The 19,557-nt window shown below is 39.3% G+C and overlaps 1 protein-coding gene across 1 annotated transcript in view; it reads left to right on the top strand.

The window, feature by feature from the left end:
* The window catches only part of LOC137351445 (pneumococcal serine-rich repeat protein-like), a 74,574-nt gene that overhangs the window by 32,598 nt on the left and 22,419 nt on the right, over window positions 1-19,557 (top strand). Inside the window, exons 62-102 of the mRNA XM_068015891.1 lie at window positions 98-262; window positions 576-731; window positions 1,034-1,192; window positions 1,442-1,594; window positions 1,904-2,068; window positions 2,382-2,537; window positions 2,840-2,998; window positions 3,248-3,400; window positions 3,710-3,874; window positions 4,188-4,343; window positions 5,054-5,206; window positions 5,516-5,680; window positions 5,994-6,149; window positions 6,452-6,610; window positions 6,860-7,012; window positions 7,322-7,486; window positions 7,800-7,955; window positions 8,258-8,416; window positions 8,666-8,818; window positions 9,128-9,292; window positions 9,606-9,761; window positions 10,064-10,222; window positions 10,472-10,624; window positions 10,934-11,098; window positions 11,412-11,567; window positions 11,870-12,028; window positions 12,278-12,430; window positions 12,740-12,904; window positions 13,218-13,373; window positions 13,676-13,834; window positions 14,084-14,236; window positions 14,546-14,710; window positions 15,024-15,179; window positions 15,486-15,644; window positions 15,894-16,046; window positions 16,356-16,520; window positions 16,834-16,989; window positions 17,704-17,856; window positions 18,166-18,330; window positions 18,644-18,799; window positions 19,102-19,260. Of these exons, the coding sequence (XP_067871992.1) occupies window positions 98-262; window positions 576-731; window positions 1,034-1,192; window positions 1,442-1,594; window positions 1,904-2,068; window positions 2,382-2,537; window positions 2,840-2,998; window positions 3,248-3,400; window positions 3,710-3,874; window positions 4,188-4,343; window positions 5,054-5,206; window positions 5,516-5,680; window positions 5,994-6,149; window positions 6,452-6,610; window positions 6,860-7,012; window positions 7,322-7,486; window positions 7,800-7,955; window positions 8,258-8,416; window positions 8,666-8,818; window positions 9,128-9,292; window positions 9,606-9,761; window positions 10,064-10,222; window positions 10,472-10,624; window positions 10,934-11,098; window positions 11,412-11,567; window positions 11,870-12,028; window positions 12,278-12,430; window positions 12,740-12,904; window positions 13,218-13,373; window positions 13,676-13,834; window positions 14,084-14,236; window positions 14,546-14,710; window positions 15,024-15,179; window positions 15,486-15,644; window positions 15,894-16,046; window positions 16,356-16,520; window positions 16,834-16,989; window positions 17,704-17,856; window positions 18,166-18,330; window positions 18,644-18,799; window positions 19,102-19,260 (6,492 nt within the window). The remainder of the gene's footprint in view (window positions 1-97; window positions 263-575; window positions 732-1,033; window positions 1,193-1,441; window positions 1,595-1,903; window positions 2,069-2,381; window positions 2,538-2,839; window positions 2,999-3,247; window positions 3,401-3,709; window positions 3,875-4,187; window positions 4,344-5,053; window positions 5,207-5,515; window positions 5,681-5,993; window positions 6,150-6,451; window positions 6,611-6,859; window positions 7,013-7,321; window positions 7,487-7,799; window positions 7,956-8,257; window positions 8,417-8,665; window positions 8,819-9,127; window positions 9,293-9,605; window positions 9,762-10,063; window positions 10,223-10,471; window positions 10,625-10,933; window positions 11,099-11,411; window positions 11,568-11,869; window positions 12,029-12,277; window positions 12,431-12,739; window positions 12,905-13,217; window positions 13,374-13,675; window positions 13,835-14,083; window positions 14,237-14,545; window positions 14,711-15,023; window positions 15,180-15,485; window positions 15,645-15,893; window positions 16,047-16,355; window positions 16,521-16,833; window positions 16,990-17,703; window positions 17,857-18,165; window positions 18,331-18,643; window positions 18,800-19,101; window positions 19,261-19,557) is intronic.

Raw genomic sequence — 19,557 nt, forward strand, 5'->3', positions numbered from 1 at the left:
AGTATCAACTGTACATTGCAGTATATCAATTTCTATTCCTCTGTATTTTATTCCAAGTTGCCTGTTGCCTCAGTAACCTTGTTATATGATTTCACAGCAACAGCAGAAACCTCGACTACAATTACAGAGACCAGCTCTGCAACACCAACTTCTATATCAGCTCCTGCGTCAACAATTACAACACCAGCAACTACAAGCAGCTCAACTCTAGCATCGACAGCTGAATCAACGACAATCGCAACGACACAACTCACTACAAGTGGTGAGTATCATACTAAATTTTTAACGAATTTTCTAAACTACTTTGTCTCAATTTAATGGAGGATTATGACTGCATACTGGAAGAAAAAGAAAATATTGGAAATATATTGTTTACAACTATGCTAATGCAGGGAGAATCATTTGCAAATTCCATTTCCTGTGGTACTGTTGCAACATAGCCATGTTATATTACTGGGTAATTTGCCGTCTATTTAATTAACAAACCATAACGGTTCATATTTTCATAGACATTAATGAGTATGTTGTTCCAAGTTGCTGGTTGGCTTCAATTATGCAATTATCTATTCTCACAGCAACAACAGAAACTTTGACTGCAAGTACACAGAGCACCACTGCAGAGCTGACCTCCTCATCAACTCCTGCATCAACAAGTACAACAGAAGCTACAACTGCAAGCAGCTCTATTTCAACAACAACGGAATCAACAACACAAATCAGCACAACAAGTGGTAAGTACTATAGGAAACCTTTATCAGCTGTTTCATTCTGATTCCTTTCAATCGAATACAGAGTTATGAAATAAGAACAAATTTGGCAGAGTTTTTGGCTAGCCGCAAAATTGCAAGAGGGTATCATGCTCCATGTCATTTGGTGCCTTGCTAAAGTTGTAAGATGATAATATGACTATAGTAAATCAGTGTTTTTAATCGAGCTGTTAACAAGACATGGCAAATGTCTATAATGCACAAATCTGAGTCTGTTGTTGCATATTATCTGTTTAGCTCAGTAACAATATAAACTATTTCAACAGCAACATCAGAAACCACGACTGCAGGTACATTAAGCACCACTGCAGCACTGACCAGCCCAACAGCTGCCCCCTCAACAAGTACATCAGGAGCAACAACTACAGGGAGCTCTGCTCCAACAATGACAATGGAATCAATGACACAGCTCACGACAACAGGTGGTGAGTATCATAGGAAAGCTTTATCAGCTGTTTCATTCCGTTTCCTTTCAATCTAATGCAGGATTTTGCAAGAAGTCTCATTTCCCTGCCATTTCGTGACCTGCTACTGTTGGAACATAGCCATAGTATTATATTCAGTCATTGCTTTTAATCTAAGGGTTAACATGAGCTGGCAGTTTGTCCTTAATGCACAAATCTGTGTTAAACGGTTGCAGTTTACCTCAGTAACAATATAAACTATTGCAACAGCAGAAACCTCAGCATCGAGTACACTCAGCACCACTGCAGCACCAACCTCTACAGCAGCTGCTACATCAACAAGTACATCAGGAGCGACAAGTGCAGAGAGCTCCACTCCAGCATCCACAAGCATCTCAACATCCCCACTCACTACAACAAGTGGTGAGTATCCAAGTAAACACGACAAAGCTGTTTCATTCTGATACTTTTCAATGATTGAAGGATTAAGAAACACATCAGGAAATAGCAACAAGAGATCAGACTGGTACTTTGTCAGCTATAGTATTGGATGGGAGAATCATAGGTTACTTGGTTCTTTGCTGCTTTTCCAACATGACTACATATATCCAACTGAGTAACTAGCATTACACCAAAGTATCAACTGTACATTGCAGTATATCAATTTCTATTCCTCTGTATTTTATTCCAAGTTGCCTGTTGCCTCAGTAACCTTGTTATATGATTTCACAGCAACAGCAGAAACCTCGACTACAATTACAGAGACCAGCTCTGCAACACCAACTTCTATATCAACTCCTGCGTCAACAATTGCAACACCAGCAACTACAAGCAGCTCAACTCTAGCATCGACAGCTGAATCAACGACAATCGCAACGACACAACTCACTACAAGTGGTGAGTATCATACTAAATATTTAACGAATTTTCTAAACTACGTTGTCTCAATTTAATGGAGGATTATGACTGCATACTGGAAGAAAAAGAAAATATTGGAAATATATTGTTTACAACTATGCTAATACAGGGAGAATCATTTGCAAATTCCATTTCCTGTGTTTCTGTTGCAACATAGCCATGTTATTTTACTGGGTAATTTGCCGTCTATTTAATTAACAAACCATAGCAGTTCATATTTTCATAGACATTAATGAGTATGTTGTTCCAAGTTGCTGGTTGGCTTCAATTATGCAATTATCTATTCTCACAGCAACAACAGAAACTTTGACTGCAAGTACACAGAGCACCACTGCAGAGCTGACCTCCTCATCAACTCCTGCATCAACAAGTACAACAGAAGCTACAACTGCAAGCAGCTCTATTTCAACAACAACGGAATCAACAACACAAATCATCACAACAAGTGGTAAGTACTATAGGAAACCTTTATCAGCTGTTTCATTCTGATTCCTTTCAATCTAATACAGAGTTATGAAATAAGAACAAACTTGGCAGAGTTTTTGGCTAGCCGCAAAATTGCAAGAGGGAATCATGCTCCATGTCAATTGGTGCCTTGCTAAAGATGTAAGATGATAATATGACTATAGTAAATCAGTGTTTGTAATCGAGCTGTGAACAAGACATGGCAAATGTCTATAATGCACAAATCTGAGTCTGTTGTTGGATATTATCTGTTTAGCTCAGTAACAATATAAACTATTTCAACAGCAACATCAGAAACCACGACTGCAGGTACATTAAGCACCACTGCAGCACTGACCAGCCCAACAGCTAGCCCCTCAACAAGTACATCAGGAGCAACAACTACAGGGAGCTCTACTCCAACAATGACAATGGAATCAATGACACAGCTCACGACAACAGGTGGTGAGTATCATAGGAAAGCTTTATCAGCTGTTTCATTCCGTTTCCTTTCAATCTAATGCAGGATTTTGCAAGAAGTCTCATTTCCCTGCCATTTCGTGACCTGCTACTGTTGGAACATAGCCATAGTATTATACTAAGTCATTGCTTTTAATCTAAGGGTTAACATGAGCTAGCAGTTTGTCCTTAATGCACAAATCTGTGTTAAACGGTTGCAGTTTTCCTCAGTAACAATATAAACTATTGCAACAGCAGAAACCTCAGCATCGAGTACACTCAGCACCACTGCAGCACCAACCTCTACAGCAGCTGCTACATCAACAAGTACATCAGGAGCGACAAGTGCAGAGAGCTCCACTCCAGCATCCACAAGCATCTCAACATCCCCAATCACTACAACAAGTGGTGAGTATCCAAGTAAACACTACAAAGCTGTTTCATTCTGATACTTTTCAATGATTGAAGGATTAAGAAACACATCAGGAAATAGCAACAAGAGATCAGACTGGTACTTTGTCAGCTACAGTATTGGATGGGAGAATCATAGGTTACTTGGTTCTTTGCTGCTTTTCCAACAGGACTACATATATCCAACTGAGTAACTAGCATTACACCAAAGTATCAACTGTACATTGCAGTATATCAATTTCTATTCCTCTGTATTTTATTCCAAGTTGCCTGTTGCCTCAGTAACCTTGTTATATGATTTCACAGCAACAGCAGAAACCTCGACTACAATTACAGAGACCAGCTCTGCAACACCAACTTCTATATCAGCTCCTGCGTCAACAATTACAACACCAGCAACAACAAGCAGCTCAACTCTAGCATCGACAGCTGAATCAACGACAATCGCAACGACACAACTCACTACAAGTGGTGAGTATCATACTAAATTTTTAACGAATTTTCTAAACTACTTTGTCTCAATTTAATGGAGGATTATGACTGCATACTGGAAGAAAAAGAAAATATTGGAAATATATTGTTTACAACTCTGCTAATACAGGGAGAATCATTTGCAAATTCCATTTCCTGTGGTACTGTTGCAACATAGCCATGTTATATTACTGGGTAATTTGCCGTCTATTTAATTAACAAACCATAACAGTTCATATTTTCATAGACATTAATGAGTATGTTGTTCCAAGTTGCTGGTTGGCTTCAATTATGCAATTATCTATTCTCACAGCAACAACAGAAACTTTGACTGCAAGTACACAGAGCACCACTGCAGAGCTGACCTCCTCATCAACTCCTGCATCAACAAGTACAACAGAAGCTACAACTGCAAGCAGCTCTATTTCAACAACAACGGAATCAACAACACAAATCATCACAACAAGTGGTAAGTACTATAGGAAACCTTTATCAGCTGTTTCATTCTGATTCCTTTCAATCTAATACAGAGTTATGAAATAAGAACAAATTTGGCAGAGTTTTTGGCTCGCCGCAAAATTGCAAGAGGGAATCATGCTCCATGTCAATTGGTGCCTTGCTAAAGATGTAAGATGATAATATGACTATAGTAAATCAGTGTTTGTAATCGAGCTGTGAACAAGACATGGCAAATGTCTATAATGCACAAATCTGAGTCTGTTGTTGGATATTATCTGTTTAGCTCAGTAACAATATAAACTATTTCAACAGCAACATCAGAAACCACGACTGCAGGTCCATTAAGCACCACCGCAGCACTGACCAGCCCAACAGCTAGCCCCTCAACAAGTACATCAGGAGCAACAACTACAGGGAGCTCTACTCCAACAATGACAATGGAATCAATGACACAGCTCACGACAACAGGTGGTGAGTATCATAGGAAAGCTTTATCAGCTGTTTCATTCCGTTTCCTTTCAATCTAATGCAGGATTTTGCAAGAAGTCTCATTTCCCTGCCATTTCGTGACCTGCTACTGTTGGAACATAGCCATAGTATTATACTAAGTCATTGCTTTTAATCTAAGGGTTAACATGAGCTAGCAGTTTGTCCTTAATGCACAAATCTGTGTTAAACGGTTGCAGTTTTCCTCAGTAACAATATAAACTATTGCAACAGCAGAAACCTCAGCATCGAGTACACTCAGCACCACTGCAGCACCAACCTCTACAGCAGCTGCTACATCAACAAGTACATCAGGAGCGACAAGTGCAGAGAGCTCCACTCCAGCATCCACAAGCATCTCAACATCCCCACTCACTACAACAAGTGGTGAGTATCCAAGTAAACACGACAAAGCTGTTTCATTCTGATACTTTTCAATGATTGAAGGATTAAGAAACACATCAGGAAATAGCAACAAGAGATCAGACTGGTACTTTGTCAGCTACAGTATTGGATGGGAGAATCATAGGTTACTTGGTTCTTTGCTGCTTTTCCAACAGGACGACATATATCCAACTGAGTAACTAGCATTACACCAAAGTATCAACTGTACATTGCAGTATATCAATTTCTATTCCTCTGTATTTTATTCCAAGTTGCCTGTTGCCTCAGTAACCTTGTTATATGATTTCACAGCAACAGCAGAAACCTCGACTACAATTACAGAGACCAGCTCTGCAACACCAACTTCTATATCAACTCCTGCGTCAACAATTACAACACCAGCAACTACAAGCAGCTCAACTCTAGCATCGACAGCTGAATCAACGACAATCGCAACGACACAACTCACTACAAGTGGTGAGTATCATACTAAATGTTTAACGAATTTTCTAAACTACTTTGTCTCAATTTAATGGAGGATTATGACTGCATACTGGAAGAAAAAGAAAATATTGGAAATATATTGTTTACAACTATGCTAATACAGGGAGAATCATTTGCAAATTCCATTTCCTGTGGTACTGTTGCAACATAGCCATGTTATATTACTGGGTAATTTGCCGTCTATTTAATTAACAAACCATAACAGTTCATATTTTCATAGACATTAATGAGTATGTTGTTCCAAGTTGCTGGTTGGCTTCAATTATGCAATTATCTATTCTCACAGCAACAACAGAAACTTTGACTGCAAGTACACAGAGCACCACTGCAGAGCTGACCTCCTCATCAACTCCTGCATCAACAAGTACAACAGAAGCTACAACTGCAAGCAGCTCTATTTCAACAACAACGGAATCAACAACACAAATCATCACAACAAGTGGTAAGTACTATAGGAAACCTTTATCAGCTGTTTCATTCTGATTCCTTTCAATCTAATACAGAGTTATGAAATAAGAACAAACTTGGCAGAGTTTTTGGCTAGCCGCAAAATTGCAAGAGGGAATCATGCTCCATGTCAATTGGTGCCTTGCTAAAGATGTAAGATGATAATATGACTATAGTAAATCAGTGTTTGTAATCGAGCTGTGAACAAGACATGGCAAATGTCTATAATGCACAAATCTGAGTCTGTTGTTGGATATTATCTGTTTAGCTCAGTAACAATATAAACTATTTCAACAGCAACATCAGAAACCACGACTGCAGGTCCATTAAGCACCACTGCAGCACTGACCAGCCCAACAGCTAGCCCCTCAACAAGTACATCAGGAGCAACAACTACAGGGAGCTCTACTCCAACAATGACAATGGAATCAATGACACAGCTCACGACAACAGGTGGTGAGTATCATAGGAAAGCTTTATCAGCTGTTTCATTCCGTTTCCTTTCAATCTAATGCAGGATTTTGCAAGAAGTCTCATTTCCCTGCCATTTCGTGACCTGCTACTGTTGGAACATAGCCATAGTATTATACTAAGTCATTGCTTTTAATCTAAGGGTTAACATGAGCTAGCAGTTTGTCCTTAATGCACAAATCTGTGTTAAACGGTTGCAGTTTTCCTCAGTAACAATATAAACTATTGCAACAGCAGAAACCTCAGCATCGAGTACACTCAGCACCACTGCAGCACCAACCTCTACAGCAGCTGCTACATCAACAAGTACATCAGGAGCGACAAGTGCAGAGAGCTCCACTCCAGCATCCACAAGCATCTCAACATCCCCAATCACTACAACAAGTGGTGAGTATCCAAGTAAACACGACAAAGCTGTTTCATTCTGATACTTTTCAATGATTGAAGGATTAAGAAACACATCAGGAAATAGCAACAAGAGATCAGACTGGTACTTTGTCAGCTACAGTATTGGATGGGAGAATCATAGGTTACTTGGTTCTTTGCTGCTTTTCCAACAGGACTACATATATCCAACTGAGTAACTAGCATTACACCAAAGTATCAACTGTACATTGCAGTATATCAATTTCTATTCCTCTGTATTTTATTCCAAGTTGCCTGTTGCCTCAGTAACCTTGTTATATGATTTCACAGCAACAGCAGAAACCTCGACTACAATTACAGAGACCAGCTCTGCAACACCAACTTCTATATCAACTCCTGCGTCAACAATTACAACACCAGCAACTACAAGCAGCTCAACTCTAGCATCGACAGCTGAATCAACGACAATCGCAACGACACAACTCACTACAAGTGGTGAGTATCATACTAAATTTTTAACGAATTTTCTAAACTACTTTGTCTCAATTTAATGGAGGATTATGACTGCATACTGGAAGAAAAAGAAAATATTGGAAATATATTGTTTACAACTATGCTAATACAGGGAGAATCATTTGCAAATTCCATTTCCTGTGGTACTGTTGCAACATAGCCATGTTATATTACTGGGTAATTTGCCGTCTATTTAATTAACAAACCATAACAGTTCATATTTTCATAGACATTAATGAGTATGTTGTTCCAAGTTGCTGGTTGGCTTCAATTATGCAATTATCTATTCTCACAGCAACAACAGAAACTTTGACTGCAAGTACACAGAGCACCACTGCAGAGCTGACCTCCTCATCAACTCCTGCATCAACAAGTACAACAGAAGCTACAACTGCAAGCAGCTCTATTTCAACAACAACGGAATCAACAACACAAATCATCACAACAAGTGGTAAGTACTATAGGAAACCTTTATCAGCTGTTTCATTCTGATTCCTTTCAATCTAATACAGAGTTATGAAATAAGAACAAATTTGGCAGAGTTTTTGGCTCGCCGCAAAATTGCAAGAGGGAATCATGCTCCATGTCAATTGGTGCCTTGCTAAAGATGTAAGATGATAATATGACTATAGTAAATCAGTGTTTGTAATCGAGCTGTGAACAAGACATGGCAAATGTCTATAATGCACAAATCTGAGTCTGTTGTTGGATATTATCTGTTTAGCTCAGTAACAATATAAACTATTTCAACAGCAACATCAGAAACCACGACTGCAGGTCCATTAAGCACCACTGCAGCACTGACCAGCCCAACAGCTAGCCCCTCAACAAGTACATCAGGAGCAACAACTACAGGGAGCTCTACTCCAACAATGACAATGGAATCAATGACACAGCTCACGACAACAGGTGGTGAGTATCATAGGAAAGCTTTATCAGCTGTTTCATTCCGTTTCCTTTCAATCTAATGCAGGATTTTGCAAGAAGTCTCATTTCCCTGCCATTTCGTGACCTGCTACTGTTGGAACATAGCCATAGTATTATACTAAGTCATTGCTTTTAATCTAAGGGTTAACATGAGCTAGCAGTTTGTCCTTAATGCACAAATCTGTGTTAAACGGTTGCAGTTTTCCTCAGTAACAATATAAACTATTGCAACAGCAGAAACCTCAGCATCGAGTACACTCAGCACCACTGCAGCACCAACCTCTACAGCAGCTGCTACATCAACAAGTACATCAGGAGCGACAAGTGCAGAGAGCTCCACTCCAGCATCCACAAGCATCTCAACATCCCCAATCACTACAACAAGTGGTGAGTATCCAAGTAAACACGACAAAGCTGTTTCATTCTGATACTTTTCAATGATTGAAGGATTAAGAAACACATCAGGAAATAGCAACAAGAGATCAGACTGGTACTTTGTCAGCTACAGTATTGGATGGGAGAATCATAGGTTACTTGGTTCTTTGCTGCTTTTCCAACAGGACTACATATATCCAACTGAGTAACTAGCATTACACCAAAGTATCAACTGTACATTGCAGTATATCAATTTCTATTCCTCTGTATTTTATTCCAAGTTGCCTGTTGCCTCAGTAACCTTGTTATATGATTTCACAGCAACAGCAGAAACCTCGACTACAATTACAGAGACCAGCTCTGCAACACCAACTTCTATATCAACTCCTGCGTCAACAATTACAACACCAGCAACTACAAGCAGCTCAACTCTAGCATCGACAGCTGAATCAACGACAATCGCAACGACACAACTCACTACAAGTGGTGAGTATCATACTAAATTTTTAACGAATTTTCTAAACTACTTTGTCTCAATTTAATGGAGGATTATGACTGCATACTGGAAGAAAAAGAAAATATTGGAAATATATTGTTTACAACTATGCTAATACAGGGAGAATCATTTGCAAATTCCATTTCCTGTGGTACTGTTGCAACATAGCCATGTTATATTACTGGGTAATTTGCCGTCTATTTAATTAACAAACCATAACAGTTCATATTTTCATAGACATTAATGAGTATGTTGTTCCAAGTTGCTGGTTGGCTTCAATTATGCAATTATCTATTCTCACAGCAACAACAGAAACTTTGACTGCAAGTACACAGAGCACCACTGCAGAGCTGACCTCCTCATCAACTCCTGCATCAACAAGTACAACAGAAGCTACAACTGCAAGCAGCTCTATTTCAACAACAACGGAATCAACAACACAAATCATCACAACAAGTGGTAAGTACTATAGGAAACCTTTATCAGCTGTTTCATTCTGATTCCTTTCAATCTAATACAGAGTTATGAAATAAGAACAAATTTGGCAGAGTTTTTGGCTCGCCGCAAAATTGCAAGAGGGAATCATGCTCCATGTCAATTGGTGCCTTGCTAAAGATGTAAGATGATAATATGACTATAGTAAATCAGTGTTTGTAATCGAGCTGTGAACAAGACATGGCAAATGTCTATAATGCACAAATCTGAGTCTGTTGTTGGATATTATCTGTTTAGCTCAGTAACAATATAAACTATTTCAACAGCAACATCAGAAACCACGACTGCAGGTCCATTAAGCACCACTGCAGCACTGACCAGCCCAACAGCTAGCCCCTCAACAAGTACATCAGGAGCAACAACTACAGGGAGCTCTACTCCAACAATGACAATGGAATCAATGACACAGCTCACGACAACAGGTGGTGAGTATCATAGGAAAGCTTTATCAGCTGTTTCATTCCGTTTCCTTTCAATCTAATGCAGGATTTTGCAAGAAGTCTCATTTCCCTGCCATTTCGTGACCTGCTACTGTTGGAACATAGCCATAGTATTATACTAAGTCATTGCTTTTAATCTAAGGGTTAACATGAGCTAGCAGTTTGTCCTTAATGCACAAATCTGTGTTAAACGGTTGCAGTTTTCCTCAGTAACAATATAAACTATTGCAACAGCAGAAACCTCAGCATCGAGTACACTCAGCACCACTGCAGCACCAACCTCTACAGCAGCTGCTACATCAACAAGTACATCAGGAGCGACAAGTGCAGAGAGCTCCACTCCAGCATCCACAAGCATCTCAACATCCCCAATCACTACAACAAGTGGTGAGTATCCAAGTAAACACGACAAAGCTGTTTCATTCTGATACTTTTCAATGATTGAAGGATTAAGAAACACATCAGGAAATAGCAACAAGAGATCAGACTGGTACTTTGTCAGCTACAGTATTGGATGGGAGAATCATAGGTTACTTGGTTCTTTGCTGCTTTTCCAACAGGACTACATATATCCAACTGAGTAACTAGCATTACACCAAAGTATCAACTGTACATTGCAGTATATCAATTTCTATTCCTCTGTATTTTATTCCAAGTTGCCTGTTGCCTCAGTAACCTTGTTATATGATTTCACAGCAACAGCAGAAACCTCGACTACAATTACAGAGACCAGCTCTGCAACACCAACTTCTATATCAACTCCTGCGTCAACAATTACAACACCAGCAACTACAAGCAGCTCAACTCTAGCATCGACAGCTGAATCAACGACAATCGCAACGACACAACTCACTACAAGTGGTGAGTATCATACTAAATTTTTAACGAATTTTCTAAACTACTTTGTCTCAATTTAATGGAGGATTATGACTGCATACTGGAAGAAAAAGAAAATATTGGAAATATATTGTTTACAACTATGCTAATACAGGGAGAATCATTTGCAAATTCCATTTCCTGTGGTACTGTTGCAACATAGCCATGTTATATTACTGGGTAATTTGCCGTCTATTTAATTAACAAACCATAACAGTTCATATTTTCATAGACATTAATGAGTATGTTGTTCCAAGTTGCTGGTTGGCTTCAATTATGCAATTATCTATTCTCACAGCAACAACAGAAACTTTGACTGCAAGTACACAGAGCACCACTGCAGAGCTGACCTCCTCATCAACTCCTGCATCAACAAGTACAACAGAAGCTACAACTGCAAGCAGCTCTATTTCAACAACAACGGAATCAACAACACAAATCATCACAACAAGTGGTAAGTACTATAGGAAACCTTTATCAGCTGTTTCATTCTGATTCCTTTCAATCTAATACAGAGTTATGAAATAAGAACAAATTTGGCAGAGTTTTTGGCTCGCCGCAAAATTGCAAGAGGGAATCATGCTCCATGTCAATTGGTGCCTTGCTAAAGATGTAAGATGATAATATGACTATAGTAAATCAGTGTTTGTAATCGAGCTGTGAACAAGACATGGCAAATGTCTATAATGCACAAATCTGAGTCTGTTGTTGGATATTATCTGTTTAGCTCAGTAACAATATAAACTATTTCAACAGCAACATCAGAAACCACGACTGCAGGTCCATTAAGCACCACTGCAGCACTGACCAGCCCAACAGCTAGCCCCTCAACAAGTACATCAGGAGCAACAACTACAGGGAGCTCTACTCCAACAATGACAATGGAATCAATGACACAGCTCACGACAACAGGTGGTGAGTATCATAGGAAAGCTTTATCAGCTGTTTCATTCCGTTTCCTTTCAATCTAATGCAGGATTTTGCAAGAAGTCTCATTTCCCTGCCATTTCGTGACCTGCTACTGTTGGAACATAGCCATAGTATTATACTAAGTCATTGCTTTTAATCTAAGGGTTAACATGAGCTAGCAGTTTGTCCTTAATGCACAAATCTGTGTTAAACGGTTGCAGTTTTCCTCAGTAACAATATAAACTATTGCAACAGCAGAAACCTCAGCATCGAGTACACTCAGCACCACTGCAGCACCAACCTCTACAGCAGCTGCTACATCAACAAGTACATCAGGAGCGACAAGTGCAGAGAGCTCCACTCCAGCATCCACAAGCATCTCAACATCCCCACTCACTACAACAAGTGGTGAGTATCCAAGTAAACACTACAAAGCTGTTTCATTCTGATACTTTTCAATGATTGAAGGATTAAGAAACACATCAGGAAATAGCAACAAGAGATCAGACTGGTACTTTGTCAGCTACAGTATTGGATGGGAGAATCATAGGTTACTTGGTTCTTTGCTGCTTTTCCAACAGGACTACATATATCCAACTGAGTAACTAGCATTACACCAAAGTATCAACTGTACATTGCAGTATATCAATTTCTATTCCTCTGTATTTTATTCCAAGTTGCCTGTTGCCTCAGTAACCTTGTTATATGATTTCACAGCAACAGCAGAAACCTCGACTACAATTACAGAGACCAGCTCTGCAACACCAACTTCTATATCAGCTCCTGCGTCAACAATTGCAACACCAGCAACTACAAGCAGCTCAACTCTAGCATCGACAGCTGAATCAACGACAATCGCAACGACACAACTCACTACAAGTGGTGAGTATCATACTAAATTTTTAACGAATTTTCTAAACTACGTTGTCTCAATTTAATGGAGGATTATGACTGCATACTGGAAGAAAAAGAAAATATTGGAAATATATTGTTTACAACTATGCTAATACAGGGAGAATCATTTGCAAATTCCATTTCCTGTGTTTCTGTTGCAACATAGCCATGTTATTTTACTGGGTAATTTGCCGTCTATTTAATTAACAAACCATAGCAGTTCATATTTTCATAGACATTAATGAGTATGTTGTTCCAAGTTGCTGGTTGGCTTCAATTATGCAATTATCTATTCTCACAGCAACAACAGAAACTTTGACTGCAAGTACACAGAGCACCACTGCAGAGCTGACCTCCTCATCAACTCCTGCATCAACAAGTACAACAGAAGCTACAACTGCAAGCAGCTCTATTTCAACAACAACGGAATCAACAACACAAATCAGCACAACAAGTGGTAAGTACTATAGGAAACCTTTATCAGCTGTTTCATTCTGATTCCTTTCAATCTAATACAGAGTTATGAAATAAGAACAAACTTGGCAGAGTTTTTGGCTAGCCGCAAAATTGCAAGAGGGAATCATGCTCCATGTCAATTGGTGCCTTGCTAAAGATGTAAGATGATAATATGACTATAGTAAATCAGTGTTTGTAATCGAGCTGTGAACAAGACATGGCAAATGTCTATAATGCACAAATCTGAGTCTGTTGTTGGATATTATCTGTTTAGCTCAGTAACAATATAAACTATTTCAACAGCAACATCAGAAACCACGACTGCAGGTCCATTAAGCACCACTGCAGCACTGACCAGCCCAACAGCTAGCCCCTCAACAAGTACATCAGGAGCAACAACTACAGGGAGCTCTACTCCAACAATGACAATGGAATCAATGACACAGCTCACGACAACAGGTGGTGAGTATCATAGGAAAGCTTTATCAGCTGTTTCATTCCGTTTCCTTTCAATCTAATGCAGGATTTTGCAAGAAGTCTCATTTCCCTGCCATTTCGTGACCTGCTACTGTTGGAACATAGCCATAGTATTATACTAAGTCATTGCTTTTAATCTAAGGGTTAACATGAGCTAGCAGTTTGTCCTTAATGCACAAATCTGTGTTAAACGGTTGCAGTTTTCCTCAGTAACAATATAAACTATTGCAACAGCAGAAACCTCAGCATCGAGTACACTCAGCACCACTGCAGCACCAACCTCTACAGCAGCTGCTACATCAACAAGTACATCAGGAGCGACAAGTGCAGAGAGCTCCACTCCAGCATCCACAAGCATCTCAACATCCCCAATCACTACAACAAGTGGTGAGTATCCAAGTAAACACTACAAAGCTGTTTCATTCTGATACTTTTCAATGATTGAAGGATTAAGAAACACATCAGGAAATAGCAACAAGAGATCAGACTGGTACTTTGTCAGCTACAGTATTGGATGGGAGAATCATAGGTTACTTGGTTCTTTGCTGCTTTTCCAACAGGACTACATATATCCAACTGAGTAACTAGCATTACACCAAAGTATCAACTGTACATTGCAGTATATCAATTTCTATTCCTCTGTATTTTATTCCAAGTTGCCTGTTGCCTCAGTAACCTTGTTATATGATTTCACAGCAACAGCAGAAACCTCGACTACAATTACAGAGACCAGCTCTGCAACACCAACTTCTATATCAGCTCCTGCGTCAACAATTGCAACACCAGCAACTACAAGCAGCTCAACTCTAGCATCGACAGCTGAATCAACGACAATCACAACGACACAACTCACTACAAGTGGTGAGTATCATACTAAATTTTTAACGAATTTTCTAAACTACTTTGTCTCAATTTAATGGAGGATTATGACTGCATACTGGAAGAAAAAGAAAATATTGGAAATATATTGTTTACAACTATGCTAATACAGGGAGAATCATTTGCAAATTCCATTTCCTGTGGTACTGTTGCAACATAGCCATGTTATATTACTGGGTAATTTGCCGTCTATTTAATTAACAAACCATAACGGTTCATATTTTCATAGACATTAATGAGTATGTTGTTCCAAGTTGCTGGTTGGCTTCAATTATGCAATTATCTATTCTCACAGCAACAACAGAAACTTTGACTGCAAGTACACAGAGCACCACTGCAGAGCTGACCTCCTCATCAACTCCTGCATCAACAAGTACAACAGAAGCTACAACTGCAAGCAGCTCTATTTCAACAACAACGGAATCAACAACACAAATCAGCACAACAAGTGGTAAGTACTATAGGAAACCTTTATCATCTGTTTCATTCTGATTCCTTTCAATCGAATACAGAGTTATGAAATAAGAACAAATTTGGCAGAGTTTTTGGCTAGCCGCAAGATTGCAAGAGGGTATCATGCTCCATGTCATTTGGTGCCTTGCTAAAGTTGTAAGATGATAATATGACTATAGTAAATCAGTGTTTTTAATCGAGCTGTTAACAAGACATGGCAAATCTATATCTATAATGCACAAATCTGAGTCTGTTGTTGCATATTATCTGTTCAGCTCTGTAACAATATAAACTATTTCAACAGCAACATCAGAAAAAACGACTGCAGGTACATTAAGCACCACTGCAGCACTGACCAGCCCAACAGCTGCCCCCTCAACAAGTACATCAGGAGCAACAACTGCAGGGAGCTCTGCTCCAACAATGACAATGGAATCAATGACACAGCTCACGACAACAGGTGGTGAGTATCATAGGAAAGCTTTATCAGCTGTTTCATTCCGTTTCCTTTCAATCTAATGCAGGATTTTGCAAGAAGTCTCATTTCCCTGCCATTTCGTGACCTGCTACTGTTGGAACATAGCCATAGTATTATATTCAGTCATTGCTTTTAATCTAAGGGTTAACATGAGCTGGCAGTTTGTCCTTAATGCACAAATCTGTGTTAAACGGTTGCAGTTTACCTCAGTAACAATATAAACTATTGCAACAGCAGAAACCTCAGCATCGAGTACACTCAGCACCACTGCAGCACCAACCTCTACAGAAGCTGCTACATCAACAAGTATATCAGGAGCGACAAGTGCAGAGAGCTCCACTCCAGCATCCACAAGCATCTCAACATCCCCACTCACTACAACAAGTGGTGAGTATCCAAGTAAACACGACAAAGCTGTTTCATTCTGATACTTTTCAATGATTGAAGGATTAAGAAACACATCAGGAAATAGCAACAAGAGATCAGACTGGTACTTTGTCAGCTATAGTATTGGATGGGAGAATCATAGGTTACTTGGTTCTTTGCTGCTTTTCCAACATGACTACATATATCCAACTGAGTAACTTGCATTACACCAAAGTGTCAACTATACATTGCAGTATATCAATTTCTATTCCTCTGTATTTTATTCCAAGTTGCCTGTTGCCTCAGTAACCTTGTTATATGATTTCACAGCAACAGCAGAAACCTCGACTACAATTACAGAGACCAGCTCTGCAACACCAACTTCTATATCAACTCCTGCGTCAACAATTGCAACACCAGCAACTACAAGCAGCTCAACTCTAGCATCGACAGCTGAATCAACGACAATCGCAACGACACAACTCACTACAAGTGGTGAGTATCATACTAAATATTTAACGAATTTTCTAAACTACGTTGTCTCAATTTAATGGAGGATTATGACTGCATACTGGAAGAAAAAGAAAATATTGGAAATATATTGTTTACAACTATGCTAATACAGGGAGAATCATTTGCAAATTCCATTTCCTGTGTTTCTGTTGCAACATAGCCATGTTATTTTACTGGGTAATTTGCCGTCTATTTAATTAACAAACCATAGCAGTTCATATTTTCATAGACATTAATGAGTATGTTGTTCCAAGTTGCTGGTTGGCTTCAATTATGCAATTATCTATTCTCACAGCAACAACAGAAACTTTGACTGCAAGTACACAGAGCACCACTGCAGAGCTGACCTCCTCATCAACTCCTGCATCAACAAGTACAACAGAAGCTACAACTGCAAGCAGCTCTATTTCAACAACAACGGAATCAACAACACAAATCAGCACAACAAGTGGTAAGTACTATAGGAAACCTTTATCAGCTGTTTCATTCTGATTCCTTTCAATCGAATACAGAGTTATGAAATAAGAACAAATTTGGCAGAGTTTTTGGCTAGCCGCAAGATTGCAAGAGGGTATCATGCTCCATGTCATTTGGTGCCTTGCTAAAGTTGTAAGATGATAATATGACTATAGTAAATCAGTGTTTTTAATCGAGCTGTTAACAAGACATGGCAAATCTATATCTATAATGCACAAATCTGAGTCTGTTGTTGCATATTATCTGTTCAGCTCAGTAACAATATAAACTATTTCAACAGCAACATCAGAAAAAACGACTGCAGGTACATTAAGCACCACTGCAGCACTGACCAGCCCAACAGCTGCCCCCTCAACAAGTACATCAGGAGCAACAACTGCAGGGAGCTCTGCTCCAACAATGACAATGGAATCAATGACACAGCTCACGACAACAGGTGGTGAGTATCATAGGAAAGCTTTCTCAGCTGTTTCATTCCGTTTCCTTTCAATCTAATGCAGGATTTTGCAAGAAGTCTCATTTCCCTGCCATTTCGTGACCTGCTACTGTTGGAACATAGCCATAGTATTATATTCAGTCATTGCTTTTAATCTAAGGGTTAACATGAGCTGGCAGTTTGTCCTTAATGCACAAATCTGTGTTAAACGGTTGCAGTTTACCTCAGTAACAATATAAACTATTGCAACAGCAGAAACCTCAGCATCGAGTACACTCAGCACCACTGCAGCACCAACCTCTACAGCAGCTGCTACATCAACAAGTATATCAGGAGCGACAAGTGCAGAGAGCTCCACTCCAGCATCCACAAGCATCTCAACATCCCCACTCACTACAACAAGTGGTGAGTATCCAAGTAAACACGACAAAGCTGTTTCATTCTGATACTTTTCAATGATTGAAGGATTAAGAAACACATCAGGAAATAGCAACAAGAGATCAGACTGGTACTTTGTCAGCTATAGTATTGGATGGGAGAATCATAGGTTACTTGGTTCTTTGCTGCTTTTCCAACATGACTACATATATCCAACTGAGTAACTTGCATTACACCAAAGTGTCAACTATACATTGCAGTATATCAATTTCTATTCCTCTGTATTTTATTCCAAGTTGCCTGTTGCCTCAGTAACCTTGTTATATGATTTCACAGCAACAGCAGAAACCTCGACTACAATTACAGAGACCAGCTCTGCAACACCAACTTCTATATCAACTCCTGCGTCAACAATTGCAACACCAGCAACTACAAGCAGCTCAACTCTAGCATCGACAGCTGAATCAACGACAATCGCAACGACACAACTCACTACAAGTGGTGAGTATCATACTAAATATTTAACGAATTTTCTAAACTACGTTGTCTCAATTTAATGGAGGATTATGACTGCATACTGGAAGAAAAAGAAAATATTGGAAATATATTGTTTACAACTATGCTAATACAGGGAGAATCATTTGCAAATTCCATTTCCTGTGTTTCTGTTGCAACATAGCCATGTTATTTTACTGGGTAATTTGCCGTCTATTTAATTAACAAACCATAGCAGTTCATATTTTCATAGACATTAATGAGTATGTTGTTCCAAGTTGCTGGTTGGCTTCAATTATGCAATTATCTATTCTCACAGCAACAACAGAAACTTTGACTGCAAGTACACAGAGCACCACTGCAGAGCTGACCTCCTCATCAACTCCTGCATCAACAAGTACAACAGAAGCTACAACTGCAAGCAGCTCTATTTCAACAACAACGGAATCAACAACACAAATCAGCACAACAAGTGGTAAGTACTATAGGAAACCTTTATCAGCTGTTTCATTCTGATTCCTTTCAATCGAATACAGAGTTATGAAATAAGAACAAATTTGGCAGAGTTTTTGGCTAGCCGCAAGATTGCAAGAGGGTATCATGCTCCATGTCATTTGGTGCCTTGCTAAAGTTGTAAGATGATAATATGACTATAGTAAATCAGTGTTTTTAATCGAGCTGTTAACAAGACATGGCAAATGTCTATAATGCACAAATCTGAGTCTGTTGTTGCATATTATCTGTTTAGCTCAGTAACAATATAAACTATTTCAACAGCAACATCAGAAAAAACGACTGCAGGTACATTAAGCACCACTGCAGCACTGACCAGCCCAACAGCTGCCCCCTCAACAAGTACATCAGGAGCAACAACTACAGGGAGCTCTGCTCCAACAATGACAATGGAATCAATGACACAGCTCACGACAACAGGTGGTGAGTATCATAGGAAAGCTTTATCAGCTGTTTCATTCCGTTTCCTTTCAATCTAATGCAGGATTTTGCAAGAAGTCTCATTTCCCTGCCATTTCGTGACCTGCTACTGTTGGAACATAGCCATAGTATTATATTCAGTCATTGCTTTTAATCTAAGGGTTAACATGAGCTGGCAGTTTGTCCTTAATGCACAAATCTGTGTTAAATGGTTGCAGTTTACCTCAGTAACAATATAAACTATTGCAACAGCAGAAACCTCAGCATCGAGTACACTCAGCACCACTGCAGCACCAACCT

Source organism: Heterodontus francisci, chromosome 36 (genome assembly GCF_036365525.1).
Source record: "Heterodontus francisci isolate sHetFra1 chromosome 36, sHetFra1.hap1, whole genome shotgun sequence".
Lineage (NCBI taxonomy): Eukaryota > Metazoa > Chordata > Chondrichthyes > Heterodontiformes > Heterodontidae > Heterodontus > Heterodontus francisci.